The sequence below is a fragment of the Hippopotamus amphibius genome, chromosome 12 (genome assembly GCF_030028045.1).
Source record: "Hippopotamus amphibius kiboko isolate mHipAmp2 chromosome 12, mHipAmp2.hap2, whole genome shotgun sequence".
Lineage (NCBI taxonomy): Eukaryota > Metazoa > Chordata > Mammalia > Artiodactyla > Hippopotamidae > Hippopotamus > Hippopotamus amphibius.
In genome coordinates this window covers 83,241,706-83,265,909 of record NC_080197.1, presented here as the reverse complement: position 1 = coordinate 83,265,909, position 24,204 = coordinate 83,241,706, and the positions used below count along the sequence as shown (strand labels likewise).

Genomic DNA, 24,204 nt, shown 5'->3' with positions numbered 1-24,204 from the left:
CAGGCTCCATGAAGCGCAGCCTTGGAATGAGGTTCTGGGATGGAGAAATGGAAAACCGGATTGAATTGATTTTTGTTGGGAGGAGCACCCGGGTGATTCTTGATAGAAAACACTGCTCTGTTGACAGTAGCTAAGCTGGGAAGAAGGGTAGGTGGGGAAGTGGTTGAAAGGCAAAGAAGGGCCCACAAGGTCTATAAATGGGAGAATTCAAGGGGTCGCAGGATGCTTCCCCACAGCACTAGTGGCTCATCATGTACTTCCCTTGCCTCCGTTCCAGGTAAGGGGCTCTGCAAACGAGCAGGTTCTACCCATTTCACTCTCTCCACACCTTTCTAATCACAAGTTGTTTCGGGAAGCAAATTGCTATTTCTTCCTTTAGTGAGAGAAGTGGTCAACGGCAAGAGAAGAGGACCCTCAGAAGCAGGCACAGAGACCCAGGGAAAGAAGGGAGTAGAGGCAGCTGCCCCTATAGAGTGTGGTAGCTGAGATGTCCTTACAGGAGGTCACTGTGGACAAGGATCACTGATCTTATTGATGAGACTGTTCTGGTTTTCACTCGCTTCAGCAGTCTGGTCCTGAAGAGTGCTAGCTACATGTAATAACTTACCCAGAAAAGTACCATCTCCTCAATGTTAGTTACCAGCAATAGATTCCCACTTTCACTTTTTCAAAGCAGAGGCAGATCTTGATATCAAGGTAGATCTCAAGTTCATAGCTTACTAGATTTGGCCCTGTTTGAATATTGGGGAGGCTTTGCCAATCAGATGAAGGGAAATAGAAGGATACAGGACTTTTGCTGGGTAGGAGAGGGAAATAAACCACTCTCACAGTTGAGTGGCTTCTAAACGGCTGAGCAAAGAGGGCATTTCCTCCTTTAACTGGAAATAGAACCCCCACCTCCACCCCAGTCACCAGCTGTCCCCAAATAGGCCTGGGCAGGAAGGGGCTATTTAGTCTGGAAATAGGTAGCTGGACATGATTATCTCAGGACTAGATACTGAATAGAAATGAAGACAGATGGAATATATAGATTCCCCTGCTCAACACATCCTATCTCCCCCACCCCAACTACCCTTTTAATTTCTAATCTGGGGCATCTAGATTCTCTTTAGGGAAACTGGGCATGGTGTTTTTTCCTCTGGATAAAAAAGCCCATGTGAATATAATTGTGCAGGGCAACTTCTTCTTGGGAAGGGCATCTAGGAATTCTGTTTCCCATACTAGCACTCTGCCAAAGATAAATTCAGAATCTGGAGCATATTAGCTGGAGAGTCTCTAACTGTGGGATTTCATCTCTACCTAGCAGGAAAATTTAGTCCTAACTAAGCAGACTCACAAGCTGAGGCATGAGAGAGGCTGAGACAGGTAGTTCAGGGATGGTGGGTTGACCAGGATGAGTTTTAGCATCTCTCACCTTAAGATGAAGGACTGGACTTGCCTGCTCACCCTTCTCTGAGACCAGAGGGCCTTGGAGAGTGTGGGGGAGGGCCAGTAGAAGCTGAAAGGGTTTTTGATGTCTTTTGTGAAACAAGAAAACCTATGAGCAGAGAGAGATTGGTTTGCCATCTTTAGCTCATTCATTCAACAACCATTAATTGAGTGCTTCCTGTGGAGCAGGTGATGTGCTGGATACTGGGGATATGGTGGTGGACACAATGGACTTAGTCCCTGATTCTTTGGAACTTGTAATATGATTCAACTCCAACAAATGGAGTGGAGAGGAGAGAAAGTCCCCTGCTCCTCATTTTGCTACACCCACCCAAGTGGTAAAATTCAACCATTCTGGTTTCTGCCTCATCTTTTTCTTTGAGGGGCTTACACACACAGGAAAAGCACATATATGAATTTCTCTCTCTCCCAGGATAGTACATATATCACTCTTTTCTCTCTCTTCCAGTTTCTGCTGGAATTTTACAGACAGAACTTTCCTCTTCCTTGGGATAGTATAGACACGATCCCTTTCTCTTCTCCTTTCTCCACATGCACACTCAGCTTCCCGTGGTCTAGACTCAACGTCCTAAGCTGTGCTTCAAGGTCATTTCAGGGAAACTGGAGCAAGGACCCAGTTGAGGATTGTTTTTGCCCATCTTTGTTTCATCAGAGTCTGGTGTGGTACCCAGAACATAATAGGCACTCAATAATTGCTCTTAAATAAAGGAATGAACAAATGAATTAATGAATATACCTGTATGTCACAGAGCCCAGTCCTGTCTCTGATTCTGTGGTGCGTGTGTTCCTGTGTGCAGGGGTTGGGGGAGGGGAGTAAGCATGGGGATGGAAGAAAAGGAGAGGTTGTTTTTGTTGTTGTTTTTAGAGGATGATGTTCAAAAGGTGTGGGGTTTGAGGACCTCAGAACAGAGCCTGGGACTGAAGGAGTTACAGAGAGGATACAGAAACAATCTCGATATGTGAACGAGATGTATCAGGATGAAATTGTGAATGCCTGACGTGTATACATATGTATCTGGGTAAAGGTTGATGTGCCTGACAAGGACAGTTGGTGGAGTCAGAGCTCCATGATGATGTCTCTTTGTTTTTATGTTTATAAATGGCATGTGTGATAATAAATATGTCTGGATAATAAATATGTGCTTCTCTGAATACCTGAAATTTTCCTATGTATGAATGAGATGATGTATGAGTGTGCGAGAGCGTGTGTGTAGGTAATGGGATAATATGTATGTGTTTGTGACACACTCAAATTTTTGGACAATCCTGGGGAGATCAAATGTACAGGAGGAAGCGGCCAAAGGACTGGACTGGGCGCCTCACTGATTTATCACCCTTTTTGTCCTCATTTTGTATATGCCCCATGGAGTGAGGCTCTTACCAGTTTTTACCACAGGGCTTCTGTGGCTCTTCCCAGTTTTGAAAATCATGCTGCCATCCTTTCTCTGCATATGGCTGTGGAGCTGCCGTGAAGATTGCAGGATAAACTGTGGTCCCTGGACCTCTGTAGAGAAAGGAGCATCACTTCTCTCAGGCCTTGGCGGGAATGATTTTTAGTGCCTTCATCCCTAGATCAGCCCTTTTTCCTTTATTTCCAACCACGGCAAAGGGAATCTCTCCTCCCTGGGTTTTATATCCCCCTCTCCCATCAAATGCCTCTCTTTCCCCCATAAACTTTGTCTTGAATGAGGCATCTCTTGATGGTAGAGGGTGGAAAATTCCTGCAGTGAGGTGAAGGGGAGGTGCAGAGATAGGGGAACCCAAATTCAGACCACTGGGACAACTTCACAAACCTCTGGTCAGAATAGGTGGCTGGTGGGGACTGGAGACCAGGGTGGTGGCAGTGGAAGAGCAGAGGGGATACTGGGAAACTTGAGTTTGAGTTCATGTTCCCACTCTGCCAAGTATTTACTGCATGATCTCAAAGTCACGTAGTCTCTCTGCATCTCTGTTCTTTGTTTGGTATCATCCGTATGAAAGCGGCTCTCTAAAAAAATATTTGTTTATTTATGGCTGCATCAGGTCTTAGTTGAGGCATGTGGGATCTTTTGTAGCAGCATGCAGGCTTCTCTCTAGTTGTGGCTCACATGGTCAGTAGTTGTGGTGTGGGCTTAGTTGCCCCGCAGCATGGGGGATCTTAGTTTCCCGATCAGGGATTGAACCCACATCCCCTGCATTGGAAGGCAGATTCTTAACCACTAGACCACCAGTGAAGTCCCTGAAAGTGGCTTTTAAATGATAAAGTCTGAAGTTCTTTCAGCATGGGAGAGCTTGCTATGTGAAGAGGCAGCACAATGGGAATAAATGAATGGCATTGGCTTGGATGGGGAGAAAATATAGATTCAAGAGGCAGGAATATGAATGACTTAATAGGTTCAAGTCCTGGTGTCTGTGACCCGATTTGGAAGTCTTGTTGATGAGTGGTTGTCTGGAGGGGCTGAGGCAGGTGACTGGGCTTAGAGTATAGAAGGCTGGGTGGGGCAGGAGGAGGGCTGTCCCACAAAGTGCGTGGGCCCCTGAGGTTAAAAGAAAAGAGAGAAACTTACTCCTTGTCATCTCTTTTCTATTGGTAAAACTATAAGTGGATGGAACAATTGCCTTTCTAAGATGTGGTGGGTGTGGGGAGCCTAGGGACTGCTGCTGGTGAGTTCAGTGAGCTTTGCAGGAATTCCCCTCTGGCATTTATCCTAAGTATCTAGGCCTGGGGGTGATGTGACCAGGTATGACACATCCTATTCTAGAGAATCTCCAACGTCCCTTAGAACCCAAATACAACTCTGCTTGCCCAGAGGCCCCAGGAGGTCGGTTAAAAAGAGAGAAGATCCCACGTCTGAGGTTGCACTTATCACTTTTGCCAGGAGGAGGGTGAAGTAGGTTGGGGATGATGCTATGGGACTGGAAGGCTGTGTGACAGACTTAGGAGGAGAGAAGCTGAGATGTCTCTAGACCCTTTCCACATGCCCCCAGTCCAGGGAGCTCCTGAAGTCAATGCAATGAGGGGTTGTGTCTCATCTCCCCTGCCCTGCCTCCCCACCCCCACCGCCTTTTTGCCACTCCCATCAGACTGGGATGGAGGAGCATGGAACCTTGAAACAGATCTTTTCCTCTCTTTTGAGTCTTTAAAGTGATCATCGAGGATTTGTTTCCAGCTTCTCTGCTCCCTCTGCTTTCCTCTTCTTTGATTCTTCCTGCATCCTTTCCTCTGTCCCTTCCCTCCTTTGCTCCCATTTTTTTTTTTTCTGGTTTCTCTTTCTCTGCTGGGCTCTATTTTGCCTCCTCTCTGGCCCCTTTTCCTCTCTCTCTTGGCCAGGAGTCAGAACTCCCTGCCCCAGGCTTCCCCAGGCTCAGGTGGTGTTGTGGTGATGGTTTGGGGCAAGTTTGCTGCAGACACCCTTTGGGGCCGCCTTAGGAGTCCAGCCTCAACTCCTGAATTCTGCAAGCCCTCTCTTTTGCCTTCTCAGCAACCTCATCCTCCTAGCTCCTCTGGGGAGGAAGCCAGGTAATTGGCTTTGGATCTCAGGGGGCTGATTTTCACAGGTGCGGAAGCTGAGTAGCTATTTTTCAACTCTCTTCAGGACAGCAGCAGAGAAAGGGGGACAGAACCAGGGCAGCAGGTGGGCTGCAGGTGAGACCACTGGGAGACTGGAAGTTGTTATATAATGAGATTGTCCCCTAAGGGAGGAAGACAATGGTCCACGAGAACTGGGGGAGAATCCTGGGAATAGTGAGTGGGGCAAAGATGGGGCTTGATGGAAGAAGAGCTACCGAGAAGGGAAAAGGAGAAAAGTGAGTTGTGATCCATTCGCTGCAGGGAGGTCCCTAGTGCCAATGTGCTTGACCCTCTGTCCCCCATGTCTCCAGTCCTGCAGCTGCTCCTCTCCCCTCAGCTCCTGAGACATCTTCTCCCTGTCTGGGAAGAAAACAGCAGGTTAGGACACGACTTCAGCATCCCAGACCTGGCAGAAGTCCACCAAGGAGCTGGGATGGGGTTTTGGTGGAGAAGCAGGCTTGGGGGAGAAAAGGCATATCCAGGGAGAGGACTGGCTCAGGGCTGGGAGAAAAGCTGCAAAGGGGGTGCTCAGGTGGTACTGTTGGATCTGGCTAGGCACCCAGGTCAGTTGATTCCGCAGCTGCAATGAGAAGTCAGACTTGCAAATAATTACGGTGGCTGCAGTGGGATGATTAGGCTGCCAGCTGGTGTTGGCACCATTTAGGTTGGGAAGGGATCTTGGCTTCCAGGGGGCTTAATGATTCTCTGGCAGGCAGGACCTGGGGGTTAGAGGAGCTTCTTTCCTTCCTATTCCTTGGCTTCCCTGCTCCCCTGTTTATCAGCTCTTGCACATCTAACTTGGCACCATCCCCCTAGTTCTCTCCTCTGTGCCCACCTTGTTTGAAAACTTCTTGGGGCCTGGGTTGAGTGAGCACACAAGCCAACAGTGTTGCCAGGCTCCCTAAACTCCAGCTGTCTCTCTACAAGCAGTAGCTTTAGAAATTCCAATCTGAAAGAAATATAATAAATCAAACTGCACCAGACTCACCCCAAAGACTTCTTTGTCCTGCCTGTTCTTTTCCTTTCTGTTCTTCTTTGAAATGCCAAGAAAATTTGCTGTTGTTCTCATTGCAGCGAGAATGACTAAAGATAGATATACAGGAGAACTTCCTGGAAAGTTCATGGAAGTTAGAATACAACCTTCCTATGATAAAGAAGAAAGCCACCCTCCTCCTTTAAAGCATCAAGTTAGGGCTAAGTTGGAGGAAGCAGTGAGCCAGTCAGAAAAGACAAACTCCAACCAGAGACTCGAGACACAGGCACCCTACTTCCCTAATGTCTCCAACCCAGGCACTGAATCTGAGAACCATAACATGTTACACAGGGGGAAACTGATACCCAGAAATAGTTGTTAAGGTGCGGGGTGGGGCAGGGCTGAGACCAGACTCAAATCCTGCTGACCTACAGTCTAGAGCTGCTCCCATCACAATGGCAGTCGGTCCCTTGCCAAGCTTCCGACTCACTCTCGCATCCCAGGCCACCTTCAACATCTGTTAGGTCCCCTGGAGGCAGGACATCTGCTGCGAACATCTGTCGGGATGTGGTTTGGAGGGCCAGTGGGGTGGCCCACGTGGGGGTGGTTAATGAGCAGAATTAAATAGTGCAGGGATGGAGAAGAGGAGTGCACAAGTGAGCCAGAGACAGCTCTTCTGGGCTGGGTCCTGGGAGTCTCCTCTCTGATTAGCCTTCCCCTGACCTTCTTGCACACCCCTCCTATTTCCTCCCTCTTTCAAGGACTGAAGCCTGAGGGAGAGGTGAATTATTTGTGTACTGGGCAGGGAGCTGGGGTATCTGGGTTCTTATTACTCTGGGCTAAGGCTTCAGCTGCTTCATTACCCCTTCCTCAGCTGATCTGAGCTGTGCTGGGCTGTTGCTAGGAACACCTGTTAGAAACAGCTTCTGGTCCAGAGGCAGAGGGGGAGTTGCCTTCAGACACACCTTCAGACACGCAGGGTGTGAGCCGACTCCTCCCCCTCTTCTTCAGTGTTTCCCAGACCTTCTTCTGCAGCACTTTACAAATCTCCTTTCCTTCCCTCCCTGCCCCCTTAGTACCTCCCGCTCCTCTCCCTCATCTCCCTCCACTCGCCTGGCTTCTGTCCTTCCCCAACTACCCACCAGCCTTCCCCAGGCCCTGCCCCATTCTCCCTCGACCCTCCTCCATCCAGTTCCTCTGTCCAGTGCCTGGAGACCCCTCTCCGCTGCTGCCATGTCAACCTGAGGCCTGCCGCCTCCCAGGATGGCACCCCAGCTCTACCACCACGGGGGCTATTTTTATCTCTGGAGCCACCCCCGCCACTGTGCCCAGCCAGCTGCCAGAACCAGGGCTGCCTGTACAGCACTGGGAAGCCAGGGGAGTGGGGGGCACAGCAGTTCTTGGGTAAGGTGGGGATCTGGTTGTTCCTGGTTTCTGGAGCTCCATGCTCTGCATGTCCCCAGCTTCCTCTTCCACTGCTTCCCTGGCCGCTGTGGAATAAGGAGCCAGGGAGGAGCCCCAGACATCTGGAATGGCGGTGGTGGGGAGACAGGGCTTTTCCACCTCAGGGGCCTTGGGTACGAGGGTGGGCACAGGGGAGTTTGTTCATGGAGGACGTGTAATGAACCTCTGCTGAACTAACTAAAATAAAGACTAAACAGGAGTAGTAATCTTTTGCATTTATGCACCACGTTATAGTTCCCAAGATGCTCTCCTATGATCTCTTTTGATCCTTGTGAGAATTCTATGAAGGACGTATTTACCCATTTTACAGACAAGGAAACTGGAGCCCAGGATGTCTTGTCCAAGGTCACACATAGTGTTAAAATCTAGGCAAAAATCTCCTGATTTTAATTCATGTCTTCTTTCTACTGGATTTAGATGGTTTCCTTGATTTTTTCAATTTCTGAGATTTTGGAGCCTTTACATCAGCCAGTTAATCCCTTCCCCAACACCCCTCCACCCACTCCCCTCACACCGCTCTGCTCTGACCAGAGGCTTTGCTCATACCCTCCTCTAACTCCTGTTCTTCAGTGCAGGTGGGGAATGGTGGCAATGGACCAGGCAGGGAGGTGCTATAGCTGGGCTTCTTGCTGTTTTAAAACTACATTTAACTGCTGAAGGAAAATGCATACTGGGGTCATCACATCTATGCCCTGCCTCCCACCCAGGGAACAGTCTCCACAGCTCAGACAGGGGTAGAGGGTAGCATGTGTGTATGTGTGTGGGTGAGTGGATATGCGTGAAAACTTTTTTCCCCAGGAAGGGATGGTGGTTAATCAATATCCTTTCTAATTAGGAACAGTTAATAACAGGCTGGGGTGAGCATGTGTGGAGTGCACGCTGGGATGATGCGGCACCTATGCATGTATGTGGGTGATGTGCTAAGCCATTATGTGTCCAACCAGCTTTGGCTCGACTGGGCAAGATAGCGGAGGGATGGACAAGATATCCTCTCTAAAGCTTTTCTAGTCTAAGAAATCTCTACCTTTCAGTAGGAGGGTTGAGGCTAGTGCCTACTTGGCTCAGGGGTCTGGGCTTGGAGTCAGGTAAGGGAGGGGAGCAGGCCTGGGTTGGTGTTTGCTGGTGTAACACCTGCCCCCACTCCCACCCCATCTGTATCTCTGCAAGCAAGCTTGTCTACAAAGCAGGGTGAATAACTTGTCCCTCATCCCCTGGGTGGCAGTTCTAGGTCTCTGACTCTGGGTCTATTCCTTTCTCTTTAAAAACACTAACCAGCGCAGCAGCCCCGCTTCACGGCTACCAGGAATTCACTAGAACACAACTTTGTAGACCTTTAACCTCCATTCCTCTCCTTGCCGCTGAAGTCCACTTCCACTTGTCTCAGTCATTTCCCAAACTTCATTTGTTTATAACCCTTCAAGCCTATGGCACAGTGACAAGGTATTTTAATTCCTCCCTGCTTTTGGTGGGTAGGGGTGCGTGGTGGGGGTGGGAGGGATGTACGGGGGGGGGGGAGAGGGGGTGGGGCAAGACTTCCCATCATAAAATCCTGGCTCTTGGCCCTTTTCTTTTCTCTTCCTCCTGTCATTCTCATCCCCTCTAGTCGCTTATTCCTCATCCCCACGTTACCCCCAGCGCTAGACCGTAGATAAAGGAAACCGTAGTCGCGCGGAACTCTCTCCACCCGCTGCAGCTGGCTTCTCTCGGGCTCTCCTCCTTAGCCCCGCCTAGCCCCTCCGCTGACCAATCGCGACCCCAATGCACGTGTATTGGTGACGTCATCCCACAGCCAATCCAGAGGCTGGCTGGGGCTGTATGCGCACATCCACTTTGCGCAGCAGAGGCCGGATTCTTTCCTGCCTAACCTGAGCGGGAGCAAAGCCAGGAGGAGGAAGAGGGGGTGTCGGCCCCCAGGCCCTTCGTGGGCTATGGCATCACTTCTCTTTGCCCTCTGGGCTGGACTGGCTTCTCTCCAGTTAATTCACGGTTATTCCCCAGTCTCCGTTTTACAGATGAGAAAACTGGACTGGGAGTATTAAAGAAACTTGCCCAGGCTCTCGCTTTTGATGAGCAAGTCCTGACTTTCAGTCACTTGCTTGGGCGGGGGCTTCCCTCCCTGTTGAGAGAGTCTGGGTAAGGATCCTCGGACCCCTAGCTTCAGCGAGCCCCTCTCCTGCAGTTTCTGGTTCTCTTCCTGTCTTGCTTCCAATCCTTTCAGGTGGGCTAAAGCTCATTTTGAAGAATGGCCCCGGAAAGAGACCCTGGGAAAGAGCCGAATCTGCCTTAGCCTCGCTGGGGAGCTCTTGCAGGGCCCCTTCCCCTTCACTACAGACTTCCTCTCCAGGACAAATTCAGGATGGTTCCCTGACCCTGCACCCTTAAGCCTCCTGCTAACCCTTTCCTTCTCCCCAAAGAGGAGCCCCTCCTCCTCAGAGCAAAGGGGCTGGGCTGTGCTATTTCTGTCCTTTCTGGGATTCTTCTGAGAACAGATTCTTGTTTTCAGTCTGATTCAGATGTGAAACTTTTCCCGTGGCCTCTCACCCGGTTGCTGTGGGCTGGGTCTCTGCCTCATCACTTCTTCCTCCTGCCAGGCTCCTCCTGTTCCACTCCCCCAAATTCTCAGTGGTCAGTCACTCACTTTTGCTGAGACCTGGAGGAGGAAGTCAGGGGCCCAAGAGGGAGCCATTCCCCTCAGGGGCCCAGGGGCTCCAGGGGCAGAATTTTGATACTCTGAAGTAGGAAACTTTGATTCTCATGGCAAGCCCTGTTCCGGTGCCGAGGAGTCACCTCCAGGGCCCCATCCTCAGGTAGGCGCCAGGGATGAGGAAGGGAGAAGGGAGGAGAAGGACAGGCTGTTGTGGGTCTACTAGTTGTAGTTTGGTGGAGGGCAGGGATCAAGACTTGATAGTCCCATATGGCACATGAGCGTGTGTGTGTGTGTGTGTGTGTGACTTAGCAGTGGCGGGTGACTTAGCAGTGTTTCTCCTCTTTCCCTCTTTCCAGATTGCAGCATCCTTAGGACCTCACGTTCCTCCAATATCTCCTCATCTGATCTTAAAACCCCCAAAGGGAAATAGGATTCTTCTCTCAACTGCCAGCCCCTTAGCTTGAGGCTGCCGTGTGCTAAGCCCCCTACTTACAGTGCTCTTTCAGGGAGTGTGAGTGCTGGAAGTAGCAGCGGGGGACTTTGGAAGGCGCCAGACCATCCGATGGGGGCTGGGGAAGCTGCACTCTTCTGGGGCTTTGGGATTGTTACTGCCTGGAGCTGCCTTTTTCAGCTGACTGCCTAGAGCTGGGAGAGACCGGGGTCTCTAGGGGTCAGAACCGGAGGTTTTCCCCTTGTCCTGGTGTGGGGACTGAAGGTAAAGGGGAAGGAAGTGGTGATGGTGAACCAGGGCTAGGAGTGGAGGGGAAGGACTGTTGGGAAGCTTCCAGTTTTCCTTAGGTCTGGACGAGGACTGGACAGGGGTGAGCGTCCTGCCCGTCCAAGCAGGCGAATGGCTAGGTGAGGACTTTGGGTAGGTCTGGGGAGATCCTAACTCTGAAGGGCGTTAGGAATCAGAGAGGCCCCTGCCAGGCCAGGAAGTGTCGTGGGGAGAGTTATGTAACTTCAGGAGGGGGGACGTTCAGCACCTGGATCCTTCCAGCTGCCTGAGTCCAGGTCCCGTCCATGGACTCCCCATTTGTCAAATTTATTCTTTAATCTTTCTTTCCTTCCCTCCCCCCTCCTTCTGGTATCTGGATCATGTTGGGTTCAGATTTCAACAGGAGCTGTGAAAGAGCTCCTGGACAACATCAAGAGGTGGAGGCTGGAGGACCTTGGAGGGAGGGATGTGTTGAAAGCCAGCCTAAAACCGCACTCTTCTCCCTAGGTTCTGGGATCTCAATTGTGAGCACTGGCAGATGGTCCCTCACCTGATTAATCTGCCCCCTTTCCCTTTTATTGTTTTTTTGAAAGACTATTTATTTTATTATTTACTTATTTTATTTTTGGCTGCGTTAGGTCTTCGTTGCTGTGCACGGGCTTTCCATTGTGGTGGCTTCTCTTGTGGAGCACGGGCTCTAGGCCCTCGGGCTTCAGTAGTTACAGCACGCAGGCTCAGTAGTTGTGGCCCATGGGCTTAGTTGCTCCGAGGCGTGTGGGATTTTTCTGCCTCAGGGCTTGAACCCATGTCCCCTGCATTAGCAGGCAGATCCTTAACCACTGCTCCACCAGGGAAGCCCTCCCTTTTATTGTTTAATGGACATTTACTGAGCATATACTGTGTGCTCGGGGCACAGCAGCCAGGATAGACAAGTCATCAAGACACCCCCAGTTTCCTGTGGGTCTGATGGTGTCTGCAGGCACCATGAAGGAACGGATGGCTGACACGGAAGGAGCTGTGATGCAGTGGGGTCTAGCCTCACTTGTGGTATTTGGGGCACAGTTAAGCTCCAGTAGGGTGAGTTGTAGGCTTGCTGACCTGCTTGAGATTGACAAGATGTGTGACCTTGGAGAAGTCATATAACCTCCCCCATAAGGTGATTGCGAGGCTCGCGTCAGGTGTGTGATTATAAAGGCGAGATCATGGTCATTATCTTCCTCTCATTTCCTCTGCTGGGGGGCTTCCTAATCACCAGCCTCCATCCACACTAAACTCCCTCTTCTCCACCTGGACTTGGGGTGGAGCAGGCAGGTGCTTGTGGGATGTGAAGGGAGTGAGGTGTGAGCTGGGTAGGGCCAGCATGATGCTGGTCAGGTACTTCCAATTCAGATATGTTCATAGAGCCTCACTGTATATGCCAGGCTGTTCAAAGATAATATTTCATTTAATCGTCTTATTTACAGGCCTTCACAGGTGGTTTTTTTTTTTTTTTTTTTTTTTTTTTTTTTTTTGGCACACGGGCTTAGTTGCTCCGCAGCATGTGGGATCTTCCTGGATCAGGGATCGAACCCATGTCCTCTGCATTGGCAGGCTGATTCTTAACCTCTGCCCCACCTAGGAAGCCCAGGTGGTTTATTATTATCCTCACTATTTAACAGGTGAAAGAATTGAAGCTTGAAAATATAGGGTCTCAAACTTTAGTGTGAGTGAGAATTATCTGGGATGTTTGTTAAAAATGCAGATCCCTGGACCCAAACTTTAGAAGTTCTGGTTCAATAGGTGTGCAGTGAGGCCCAGAATCTAAATTTTTCACAAGTATCCCAGGAGATTCTGATGCCAGTAGTCTACAGGCCACACTTTGATAGACACTGATGAAGAATTAGTGACTTGCCCAGGGCTCAGAGCCAGAAAGTGAAAAGTTTGAATCCAGGATTCCTGCCTCCCAAAGCCCTGCTGGGAGCTTGGGTTTCTGTGTTGGAAACAGGCGTAGCACTGCCTTCTCGCCTCCCTCTCTCCCTCTCTCTAGGCCCATTGTGAGGATAAAAGGAGATAATGTAGGAGAAAGCGCTTTTTAAAATGTAGAGCTGGCAGCATTGTTAGATTATGCGAATACATGCAAATGAGCACCCGTGGGCTTGGCTGTTCACTTTGGGAGCTTGTGCTGGGATGTGTGTTTCCCTAGGTGGCTCAAGAAAGAAGGAAGAACTTTGGTGGTGGGCATTGACCCCTAGTGGGCAGCGTTTTCTGTTGTAAAAAGGGCTGATCGAAGTGGGAGATAAGGGCTGGGATGGGAAGAGATGGGACCAGAGGACTCTTTCTCTCTGGGTTGTGTGTCCCCAGATTCAAGGGTTCCTTGCTGTGGGGACTGACCAGGAGAGGGAAGCCCCGGCCTGTGCCTGGGCCCCAAAGGCAGAGTATACCTCTTTCCTCTGTGATCTCTGGTCGGCTTTCAGTAGCTCCTTTCCAGCTCATTGGCTGGAAAGCCTTTTATGTTTTCAGCCTCTATTCCTCCTCCCTAATGAAGCCTGAGCTGGGGCTGAGCTTTATTGAACCCGGGCTCTTCCTTGTTGAACAACCTGCTCTTTCCACATGGATTTGGTGCAGTAGGAAGGCTGGAAGTGGTTTTTGAAGATAGCGCCCTGAGGAGGCTGCAAGCATCACCCTCTAACCTCTTTCCCTGCCCATTTCCCCCCCTTTCCCTTCTGCCCCATTTGCATTCAGACCTGTCTTTGGCCAGGGCTGCTGGTCCCTGAAGTGAGAGTTGGCCAGTGACGCTTCCTAGGGCTGGCTATTTTGGGCACCCCTATTCCAAAGCTGCTGAGACCCCAGGATTCTGGAGCTGCTTCTGTTCAGGAATGCCATTGTGCTCCCTCCCCCGGCATCCCTGGGAATCGATGCTAATTTCAGCCTCTGGTCCCTGACTCATTCTCTTCTCCTCCCTGACTCATAGGTTAACCTTGGGTTTCTGAAGCCCCTCTCAGCAGGGAATCATGCTGGCCACCATTTCGCCCCACCTTGGTTTTAGGCAGGGTGGGGCAGGGCTGGGGAGAAGGAGCCAGAGGGGAATGTTTCATCGCTTTCTTTAAAATCACCATCTAAAGTCAGAGAGCTTTGTTTGCTTTGTGACTGCCTGGGCTGGACTCAGGCTGTCACAAACCAGACTTTTAAGAAGCCTCCCCGTTAATCCCCCGGAATTTGTGAGTACAAAATATGAGGGATTGTTCCTTCAGGCAAAGCATCCAGTAAGTGAGACCCCGACCCAACCCTTACCAGTTTGAGCTCTGGGGGAAGCTGTCACGGGGCAGAGGTAAGGGATGGGTACAATCACCCTTTGCCAGAGTGGCAGTGGGGAGTCAGGGGTTAATCCTGCCTTGTGCTGGTTGATGGATTCTGGAATCATAATCCATTAGCTCTGCCTGGATGGAGTGAGGCCAGCCGAAAGCATTCAGATTGGTCTTTGTTCTGTGTCTTTGCCATCCCTGCCAGGGACAGAGGGGCTGTGGACATGTGGACACGTACCCCTTCCCCACCAAGACCAAAAGACATAATGAAGGAATGCTGGGGGCTCTTTTGATGGCTGTTGATCCCAGAGCCCTCTCTCAGGGGGAAAAAAGCAGTTTCAGCTCTTGGTTATTCAGATTATGAAACAGGTCATCCCCAAAACATCACCCCAGGGGCTTGTACCTGCCTAATTCTGCTGGGCCCAGGCAATCTAAATAAGAGTTTTCAGGAAACATGGACTAAAAGGAGGGTGTTGAGAGGTCAGAGGGGGTTGGCACCGTGGAAGAGCCTGGAATTTAACTTTGGGGGGTAAACTTACTACAGGCAGTGGCAATGGCCTGTGATGAAAAACATTAGCTGCTGTTATTCTATTAGAAAGATTAATGGGTTATGGGAGACGGAGGCTGTTTCTGTAAAGTGCATCCTATTAGAGGTATCCTGTTCTGTTGACAAGGTAGCAGCGCCTGAGCAGGTTATCTGTGCCCGCCCCCCACAGGCTGCGCTACATGGTGAAGCAGTTGGAGAACGGGGAGGTAAACATTGAGGAGCTGAAGAAGAACCTGGAGTACACGGCTTCCCTGCTGGAGGCCGTCTACATAGATGAGACGCGGTGAGAGTGGTGACGCGGGGCTGTGGGGAGAAACCCACACACAGAGGAGAAAGATATCAGACAGACACAGTGATTCGGGGATGGGGAGTCAGACAGAAAGCTGGAGATAGACACGCATGACAGGGCCAGAGCAGGGAGGAGGAGCAGGAGGGCAGATAGATCTATAGGTAGAAATAGCGGCAGAGATAAGGAGGCAGAGGAACAGGCGTAGAATTGCAGAGTCAGAGACAAACACAGATATCAAAAAGAGAAGACTGTTCCAGAGCCAAAGCTCCTCTAGTCCTAACTTCCTTCCCACTGCGGAGGCCTTCCAGACCTGCTCTGCCCAGGATGGGAGCCACTGGTCACACGTGGCTATTGGGGCTTGAAGCATAGCAAGTGTGAATTGTGTGTGTATACGTAAAATACATGCTGGATTTCGAAAGACTGTGAAAAAAGAATGTCAGATATTAATATATTTTATATTGATTCCATGTTGAAATGATAGTACTTTGAGTGTATTAGGTTAAAGAAAAGTTATCATTAAAATGGATTTCACCTGTTTCTTTTTACCCTTTGAATGTGGTTACTAGACAATTTAAAGTAACATATGTGGCTTGCATTTTATTTCTGCTGGACAGTGCTGCTGGTCTGCAGCATCCTTGACAGGTGGTATCCATTCCACTGTCTGCTTGAATACTTCCAGAGTTGGGGTGCTCATTACCTCACTTGTTTCATTATTGGAGACATCAGGTAGAAAAAGAGAAGTAAAAAGACTTAGCAAAAGAAAGCATAGGGAGGGCCAGAGAGGGGAGAGAGCTGGTGTGAGAGTTTCCAAGGTGTGGGGTGTGACTGGGCCCAGGGTCTCTAGGCTGTGGAAGCACCTGCTGTCTTTCCTCTGTGACTCCCCTTCCGGGGCCTCAGGCATATCTTGGACACGGAAGATGAGCTGCAGGAGCTGCGGTCTGACGCGGTGCCTTCGGAGGTGCGGGACTGGCTGGCCTCCACCTTCACTCAGCAGGCCCGGGCCAAAGGCCGCCGAGCAGAGGAGAAGCCCAAGTTTCGGAGCATCGTGCATGCGGTGCAGGCTGGGATCTTCGTGGAACGGTGAGGCTTTGCACATGCCCTGCCTCCCTCTGCCCCTAGACGTGTCCCTCTTTCCCAGCCACCCTGGTCTTCCAGGACCCCACTGTACCACCAGCCCCACACGCCCATGGCCTATCCCCACAGCCCCGCCTGATCAGATCCCATGCCCAGACCTCACACCTGGGCTCCTTTTCATTCTCCCTCAGGATGTTCCGGAGAACATACACCTCTGTGGGCCCCACCTATTCCACTGCAGTCCTCAACTGTCTCAAGGTGATCCCTGGGGTTTCGGGCAATAGGAGAAAGTTGGGGGGGTGGAATAGTCCTTGGGACTTTCAGACTTTTTATGGTGTGATTTTTGCCTTCCCTTTTAATTGTCGTTTCCATATTCTTCAAAACAACTTTTGCCTACTCGAGAGGCAAACTCCTGACTTCCCATCACTCCCATATTGAATGCTATCTGGGAAGAAAGAGGCCTACTTACCACTTCTTTGTTTTCCTGCTTCCCAAGCCTCTGTAATCATTGGGAAGTCCTCCTTGAAGTCTAACTGCAGTCCTTGCTGCTGCTGGGGTACTCCTGTTGGGAGTCTCCCTGCCTAGTTCCTTGTTTCTCCACAGAACCTGGACCTCTGGTGCTTTAATGTCTTTTCCTTGAACCGGGCAGCAGATGACCACGCCCTGAGGACCATTGTTTTTGAGTTGCTGACTCGGCACAATCTCATCAGCCGCTTTAAGGTTGGGCAGCATCCTAGCCTGCCTCCGGGCAGGATTCTCCACTCCCACCGCCCTGTTCTCAAGGAGTCCCAACAAGCAGCAGATTCCGCAGGCTCCCTGGCTCAGTCTCACTGTCGGGGAAGTCGCCCCGTGCCCACCCCAGTCTAGCCTTGCCTTCGCCTGCTGTAGTCCAGCCTCTGGCTTCATGTATTGCTTTCTGGGGGAAGATTCTAGCCCTGCAACTGTCCAGCCCACGATTCTGCCCTCTCCCCCTCTGTGTTGTCCCCTAACTTGGGCTCTCCAGGTTGGCTGCAGGTTCCGCTCCCAGTTTCAGACCTCCTGCTCCTGTCTGTGGACGCCGGAGGCCAGGTGTCCAGATGCTGTCGGCTGGTGTGGGACTAGCATCTATTTGTTTTGAGGGTGGGGGGGTGGAGGGGTGAGGAGCGCCTCTCCCTCCCCTCCCCCTCCAGCTCTAGTCTCCATCCGAGGAACTTTATGGAGAGGATCCACTCTTGGCAAGGCTAGGTAGGGCTGTAGGAGGGGAGGGAGGGTGTGAACTCCATTTGCTCTTCAGCCTGGCTGGCCAGGAAGAATATGGGATTACCGTCCTCTTCAGATCCTGCGCCAGGAGGGAGCATCTTTTGGGAACAGGGGCTGGAAATCACTTCCACGTGGAAAAACCACACTTGGAAGTGGAGGGTGAGGGGGCCTGAAGAGTCACCATGGGGATATTTGGTCAGCACTTGGGTGCGGGTGACAGTAGACTTTAGGGTGGAGGAGAACATCTGTGTTCTAAGGGGTTTGGGGGGGTCAAAGGAGTCCAGTTGGAGGGCCCCTCCCAGAGGGCTCTGGAAGGCCACTCTGCCACCCTCTGCTTCCACTTGTCTACAGCAGACTATTGGTGTGTGAGAGCCTTTCCTTGACCCTTGACTCCTCCTTTTACAACAACTCCCAAAGGGGTTTCCAGAACTTCCCTGAGATGCTCAGCTGAGATTTTCTTCAGAGCCTCCCTGAGGCCTGTTCTTCTGCAGTTTCATTTTCTTCTTTCCAATCCTGCCCTCTCCAGGACACAGAACAGCAGGCTTTTATTTTTCCTAAGTTTCTCCAGACTGGTTCTCAAGCTTCCTTCAGACACTGAGCTCTCCTACAGGTGCTTCCTCACCTGGAAGGACTGGTCCTGGGAAACCCCAAGAGTAACTGCCTCAGGTTGGGTTTGGCTAGCCCCAGCCCACCTCGTTCCAAGGCAGGAGAGAGAGAGAGGCCTTCTTGCTGTAGTGTTCTTTCCTGGTAGAGACCCCAGTCAGAGCCACCCTTTTCAAGTTCCACATTTCCTTCCTGGGCACCCAGCCCCTCCCCTGCTCCTCCCCTTCCCTTCCTTTCCTCCAGGGACGCCATGGCAACGCAAAAGCAAGGGCAGTTGTCATGGAAACAGTCCTTTAAAATTCCCTGAATTTGGGGCACAGCCCTCCAGGGGTGGGGGCAGGGGACATTAGGGTCTGACTGGCTAGTGGCACATCCTCTGTGTCTTGCACTGCTGCTCATCTCCGCAGAAGCTTCCCCCAGTCCCGAACCCGGCTGTGCTCACAGCCTCAGAGATCTAGGCACAGGCGCAGACACCAGCCCTGCCCTCTAGGAGTCTTGGGCCTTTGAAGGAGGCAGATAGGTGTACCCCCAGGGTGTATGAAGAGACTGAGAGAGGATTGAGTAGCCCGACAGAGCTCTGGCTCCTGGTGCGTGCGTGTGTGCGTGTGTGTGTGTGTGTGTGTGTGTGTGTGTGTGTGTGTGTGTGTTGGTCGGAAGAGGGGAAAGGCTTCTCAGAGGAGGGGATGATTTACATCTGGCTAGTGGGTCCTCTCTGGGTCATCTTATTCTTTCCTCTGCTTCTGAACCCCTCTCCGTGGTATTGGCTTGGGGATGGGGTGGGGTGGTTAGAAGGTAGGAGGGAAACTTTCTTTCCTCTTCTTAAAAATCTCCAGGGAAATAATAATAATTATAGTTACTCTCTAGAGAGCACTTACTAAGTACCTTGAACTTATCTCGTTAAATTCAAGGTAGATAGTATTATCTTCATTCTGCAACTAAGCATCTGAGGCATAAGGAGGCATGTGACTTGTCCAGAGTCACACAGCCAGCAGGTGGTAGAGCCAGGACGTGAGCCCAGGTTCCCCTGACTGCAGAGCTGGCGCGCTCCTACACCCTGCTGTCTTCCCCTGGAAGGGCCCTGCTGACCGCCGCCCTCGGCCGCCTGCCATTCCCGCACATCCTCCACGAGTCTCGATTTCCTCCCTCCTGCAGATTCCCACTGTGTTTTTGATGACTTTCCTGGATGCCTTGGAGACAGGCTACGGGAAGTACAAGAACCCTTACCACAACCAGATCCACGCAGCTGATGTTACCCAGACGGTCCATTGCTTCTTGCTCCGCACAGGGATGGTGGTAGGTGCCCTGGAGATCACTCTCCTGTGATTCAGGGTCTTATGGGTGTCGAACCAGGAAGCCTAGACCGTACTCCCGTTTCCTTTTTTCTCTCTTTGGTTCCCCTCCTTTGGCATCCCAAAGTCTTCACAGAGTCAGATTGGACTTAACTCACTCTAGAGAATTCCTGGGTGGACCATAACTTCATGGGCAGCGCCGGGGATGTGCGCCTGGAGGTGGTGGCAATGTTGCTGGTTGGGATGGAGGAGGGTCTTTGGCCATTCCAGTAGCTGAGAAACATGGCTGCATTAGCCCAAGAGCTGGCCTCGAAGAATGGAATGGCTGGGCTGAGTGGTCCAGCCTCTGTGCGGAGGTCTTCAGGCAGCGGCCGGCAGGGGGTCCATTCCCTCTCATCGTCTGTCTCTTTCTCCCAGCACTGCCTGTCGGAGATCGAGGTCCTGGCCATCATCTTCGCTGCAGCCATCCATGACTATGAGCACACTGGCACCACCAACAGCTTCCACATCCAGACCAAGTGAGGGGTGGGGATGTGGCAGGGGCAGGAGGGGCCCCGTGGAGGTACAGAGGGCTGGACACGGTGACCTTGGGCTTTGCAGGTCGGAATGCGCCATCCTGTACAATGATCGCTCCGTGCTGGAGAATCACCACATCAGCTCTGTTTTCCGGATGATGCAGGATGACGAGATGAACATTTTCATCAACCTCACCAAGGATGAGTTTGTGTGAGCAGAAGCCGGGAGTGGGCATCCCTAGAGACCCCCTCACCCCAATTCTCTCTTCCCGCTTCTCAGACCTCCTGCCTAGCAGTGCTGACCACCCCTTGGGTTCTGTCCATTCAGAGAGCTGCGGGCCCTGGTCATCGAGATGGTGTTGGCCACAGACATGTCCTGCCATTTCCAGCAAGTAAAGTCCATGAAGACGGCCTTGCAGCAGCTGGAAAGGTGACGTCTAGTGGGGTGTGGCTTGGGATAGGCCAGAGTGAGGGGTGTGTGAGTTGGGGGCATCCACGTGGGTAAAGGTCTTTACTTGGATATAGAAAGCCTCCTGGCTCCAGGTATCTGAGTGTATCTTGTGTATGTGATGCGTGTGTGCGCATGGCCCTGGGTTTGTGTACAGTCCAGGCAGCCGGTCTACTGGAGAGCGCTTGGGCTGGGGGTCGGAGATGGGCACTTAGCACAGCTTCAGGACAGGCTCACTCTGGAATGTAATGGAAAATCACTCAACCCTCTGGACTCGTTTCCTTATCTGTGAAATGTGAGAATGACATGCTTCCCTCCGCAACAGCTTGCCACCTGTTCCTACTCTAATAGGGCTATTGGGAGAGTCGTGTGAGGTTAAAAAAAAAGCACAGAACAAATGCCATAATTACATGCAATATTGCTTAAAAGTAGGTGGGAGTATATGAATGTAAGAGAGAACAGACTGTGTTTGTGTGTGTCCTGAAGGTGTGTGTTAATGTATGGTGTCTGTGTGTGGGAGAGTGCACAGTGTCAGAGCGTGTCATTGGTGGGTTTAATGATAACAGTTATAATAATAATAATTGTAGATAACATCTACCGAGCACTTATTAGGTGCCAGACACTCTTCTAAATACTTATATGCTGTATGTCATTTAATTCTCAGAACAACTCTATGTGGCAGATTCTGTTATTATTTCCACTTAGGGTTGAGGAGAATGAAATATGGAAATTTTAGGTAACTTGCTCTGTGTCACACAGCTAGTGTGTGACAGGTATAGAGGGGATTCGAACCCAGGCCCTTTGATTCTGAGAGCCTGGGTGGCTTCCTGTACGTAAGTAAGTGTGTGTGTGTGCATGTGTGTGTCTAGCCTCAGAAGGTGTTTGAAGTTAGACTTGAGAGAGGGCCTGTGATGGGAAGTTAGGAATAGTCCAGGCTTCCTTTTCCTAAAAGATCAGTCTCCCTTCCCTTGCCACCTGCCCCGACAGGATTGATAAGTCCAAGGCCCTGTCTCTACTGCTCCATGCTGCTGACATCAGCCACCCAACCAAGCAGTGGTCGGTTCACAGCCGCTGGACCAAGGCCCTCATGGAGGAATTCTTCCGCCAGGTACAGGGCCTCTTTGCCCGCCCCCGCCCATGGGGCCTTCTCTCCCCTTTGTTCTCCAAGTTCCCTGTTCCTACTCCAGCTCCTCGTTCAGCTGCCTGCAGCTGCCAGCCTGATCCCAAACCCATGGGATACAATGTCATTTCCGAAAAGCTTAACAGTAATTGCTGGCAGTGGCATTTGCATGCCACTCGTTTCCAGGTCGAGGCACAGAGGTCCCTCTTCTCCCCCAACAGCCCCTTCTACCCCTAGCTGCACCCCGATCTGGTAGACTGAGGTGCTTCCCCGCCCTGTCTACTCCCCCAGGGTGACAAGGAGGCAGAGCTGGGCCTGCCCTTTTCTCCGCTCTGTGATCGCACTTCCACTCTCGTGGCACAGTCCCAGATTGGTGAGTGTCCCTTCCCGCAGGGAGGAGAGGGTTGGGAAGGGTAAAGGATGCTGGCTGGGCCGGGTCAGGGCCGCCTCACGTCCCCATCCCTCAAAGCCATTCTTCCCGTAGAGGCAAGCCTGCTGTGCTAGAGCATGGGGTCCTGGGGTGGAGTTCTCTGGGGTCACAAAGACATCATCGCAAAGTCTGCCCCCACTGGGAGCTTTTCAGCCCCAGGTTTTATACACAGCCAGGGGCACAGCTGTGCCAGCCATATCCTCTTGCCCAGCCCCCAGGTCAGACGCCTCTGTTGTGTTGCCCCCGCACTGCAGGCTTCATCGACTTCATCGTGGAGCCCACGTTCTCTGTGCTGACTGATGTGGCCGAGAAGAGTGTCCAGCCCATGGGGGATGAGGACTCCAAGCCTAAAAACCAGCCCAGGTGAGGGCGGCTGGGATAGCCAGGGCTCCCACAGAGAGGACCGACTCCTGGGAAGGAGGTGCAGGCATGGCGGGGGTGGGGAAGCAGGCGACTGCAAACACGGGGGCCCTTCTCCTGCAAGTCACACACCGGGGAGGAAGATGGGGGCAGAGGGTGTGGCCTGCACCCGTGTTCCCTCCACCATCTCTCTCTCTCTCTCCCGTTAGCTCTGTCTTTATTGCCTTTCTGCTAATCTGCTTCTATCTTCCTTCTAGAAGGAGGGAAGGTGTAGAGCGGGGTGGGGACCGGGGGTACCTAGTAGAGGGAAGAGAGGAGTAGGATGAGGCTGCCTGAGCCTACTGGTCTTCCATCCCCACTCTGAGGGCTGTGAAGATGGTTCTGGGGTGGGTGGGGCCTCACCTCTGCAATGTGGGGGGTCCTGCTTTTAGCTTCCAGTGGCGCCAGCCTTCTCTGGATGTGGAAGTGGGAGACCCCAACCCCGACGTGGTCAGCTTCCGCTCTACCTGGACCAAATACATTCAGGAGAACAAGCAGAAATGGAAGGAACGGGCTGCAAGCGGTGGGTCCATGAGGAGGATGAGGCCTTGCGCGGAGGGCGGCTGATGGAGCCGTAATAGGTCCCTTTTCCTTAAGCCCTTCGAGCAGCCCTTTGTCTGACTCCTCCCCCGAGTTGGGAAGGGAACTGACCAGGCTGCAATAGGATCATAGGAAGGACTGACTGGCTGACTGACCTGGACCGTTCTAGAATTCGGACTGGAGAGAGGATAGGGACAGCATATGCCACTCCCGAGGGACCCCATGCCCACTGTGGTCCGTCAGCAGTGCCCTGTGCATGTGGTAACCTGCTGGCCTTGGCTGGGACATCCCTTCCTTTACGTGGGAGTTGAGGGCTGTGCATTTTAGCAGCGCTGGAGAGGCTCTCCCCAGGCGGGCATGGGCTGAACGGAGCTAAGCTTGAAGGAAGGGGCATGCGTGAGAATCCCGTACTTGGCTCCACATATGCCTTGAGTGTGGGGGAAACGTACTGCTTGGTCTGGTCCCAGCTCCCTTCGTGCCCCTCTGCAGGCATCACCAACCAGATGTCCATTGACGAGCTGTGCCCGTGTGAGGAAGAGGCCCCGGCCTCCCCTGCCGAAGATGAGCACGGCCAGAACGGGCATCTGGACTAGGCTGGGGCTGGCCCAGGTGAGCCCGCGGCAGCCGACGGGGAGGCGCTCGAGGTTCTGCGGGGAGCTGGGCGAGCGGGGTGTCCCACAGGCCTCTTTGAAGGGTCATCTCTGGGGTTCAGTGGGTGCAGGGTTCTCTCTCCCTCTTTCCAGGCAGGAATATGGAGGAAGTGAACACAGACCTGAGCCAGGGCCTGAGTGGGAAGCAGAGTCCTCCCAGGCCCTGTGGGAAAAGGGGAGGTAGCTCCTCAGCCCGGGGTGGGGCTGGGCAGCTCCTTTGTGAGGGGTCAGGAGAGGCAGCAGTCAGGGCCCGAGGCTTCGGGAGGTCAACTGGGCATGAGGTTCAGTCCAGCCCCGCTCGCATGCTGGCTGAGCTCCTTCTGCAGGGCATTTTTTGGCGCAACTGTAGGTAGGACTGAGTGGAGGTCCCGCCGGACCTGAGGAAGGTAAGTCAGGCTGGAGATGAAGGCGGAGATCCGAGCACCGAGGTGTCTCCTCTTCCCCCAGGTCCTCACGCGTCCAAAGTGTTTGATGTCATCAGCACCATCCATCGGGACTGGCTCCCCCATCTGCTCCAAGTGAGCACGGAGGTCACGGAACAGACAGCCCACCCGAAGGACAAATGCCAGAGACTATGGGGTTGGGGGAAGGGCCCCTCCCCGCCCGACACCCATTGGGGCGCACTTTAATCTCCCGGCGGCAAGACTGGGGAACTTCAGGCTCCCAATGGTCACTGTGTCCATCCCCCCCGCCTCTGGACTCTCCCCGTGGCCAGGTGATCGGCTGGAGGGGAGCTTCCTGGAGGCTTCCCGGGGCCTGGGGGGAGGGTGGGAGATGCCAGCCCCCTAGGCCCTCCCCCATCCTTTTTGCCTCCAAGTTTCTAAGCAATACATTTTGGGGGTTTCCTCAGTCCCCCACCCCAGATCTTAGCTGGCAGGTCTGGGTCCCCCTTTTCCTCCCCTCGGAAGGGCTGGAATAGGATAGGAAGCTGGGGGTTTTCAGAGCCCTATGTGTGGGGAGGGGAGTGGGCTCCTTCAGG

The 24,204-nt window shown here is 52.3% G+C and overlaps 1 protein-coding gene across 1 annotated transcript; it reads left to right on the top strand.

Moving 5' to 3' along the window:
• Nucleotides 1–10,065: 10,065 nt before the first annotated feature.
• Nucleotides 10,066–24,094, top strand: PDE1B (phosphodiesterase 1B). The gene is made up of 15 exons (XM_057702033.1): nucleotides 10,066–10,243; nucleotides 14,799–14,912; nucleotides 15,816–15,998; nucleotides 16,184–16,250; nucleotides 16,596–16,712; nucleotides 18,987–19,127; nucleotides 19,541–19,641; nucleotides 19,724–19,849; nucleotides 19,967–20,068; nucleotides 21,074–21,194; nucleotides 21,498–21,579; nucleotides 21,891–21,999; nucleotides 22,428–22,558; nucleotides 23,065–23,184; nucleotides 23,673–24,094. Exons 1-14 carry the CDS (start codon nucleotides 10,191–10,193, stop codon nucleotides 23,166–23,168), a joined length of 1,551 nt encoding a protein of 516 aa, XP_057558016.1. The 5' UTR covers nucleotides 10,066–10,190; the 3' UTR covers nucleotides 23,169–23,184; nucleotides 23,673–24,094.
• The last annotated feature ends 110 nt before the right edge of the window (nucleotides 24,095–24,204 follow it).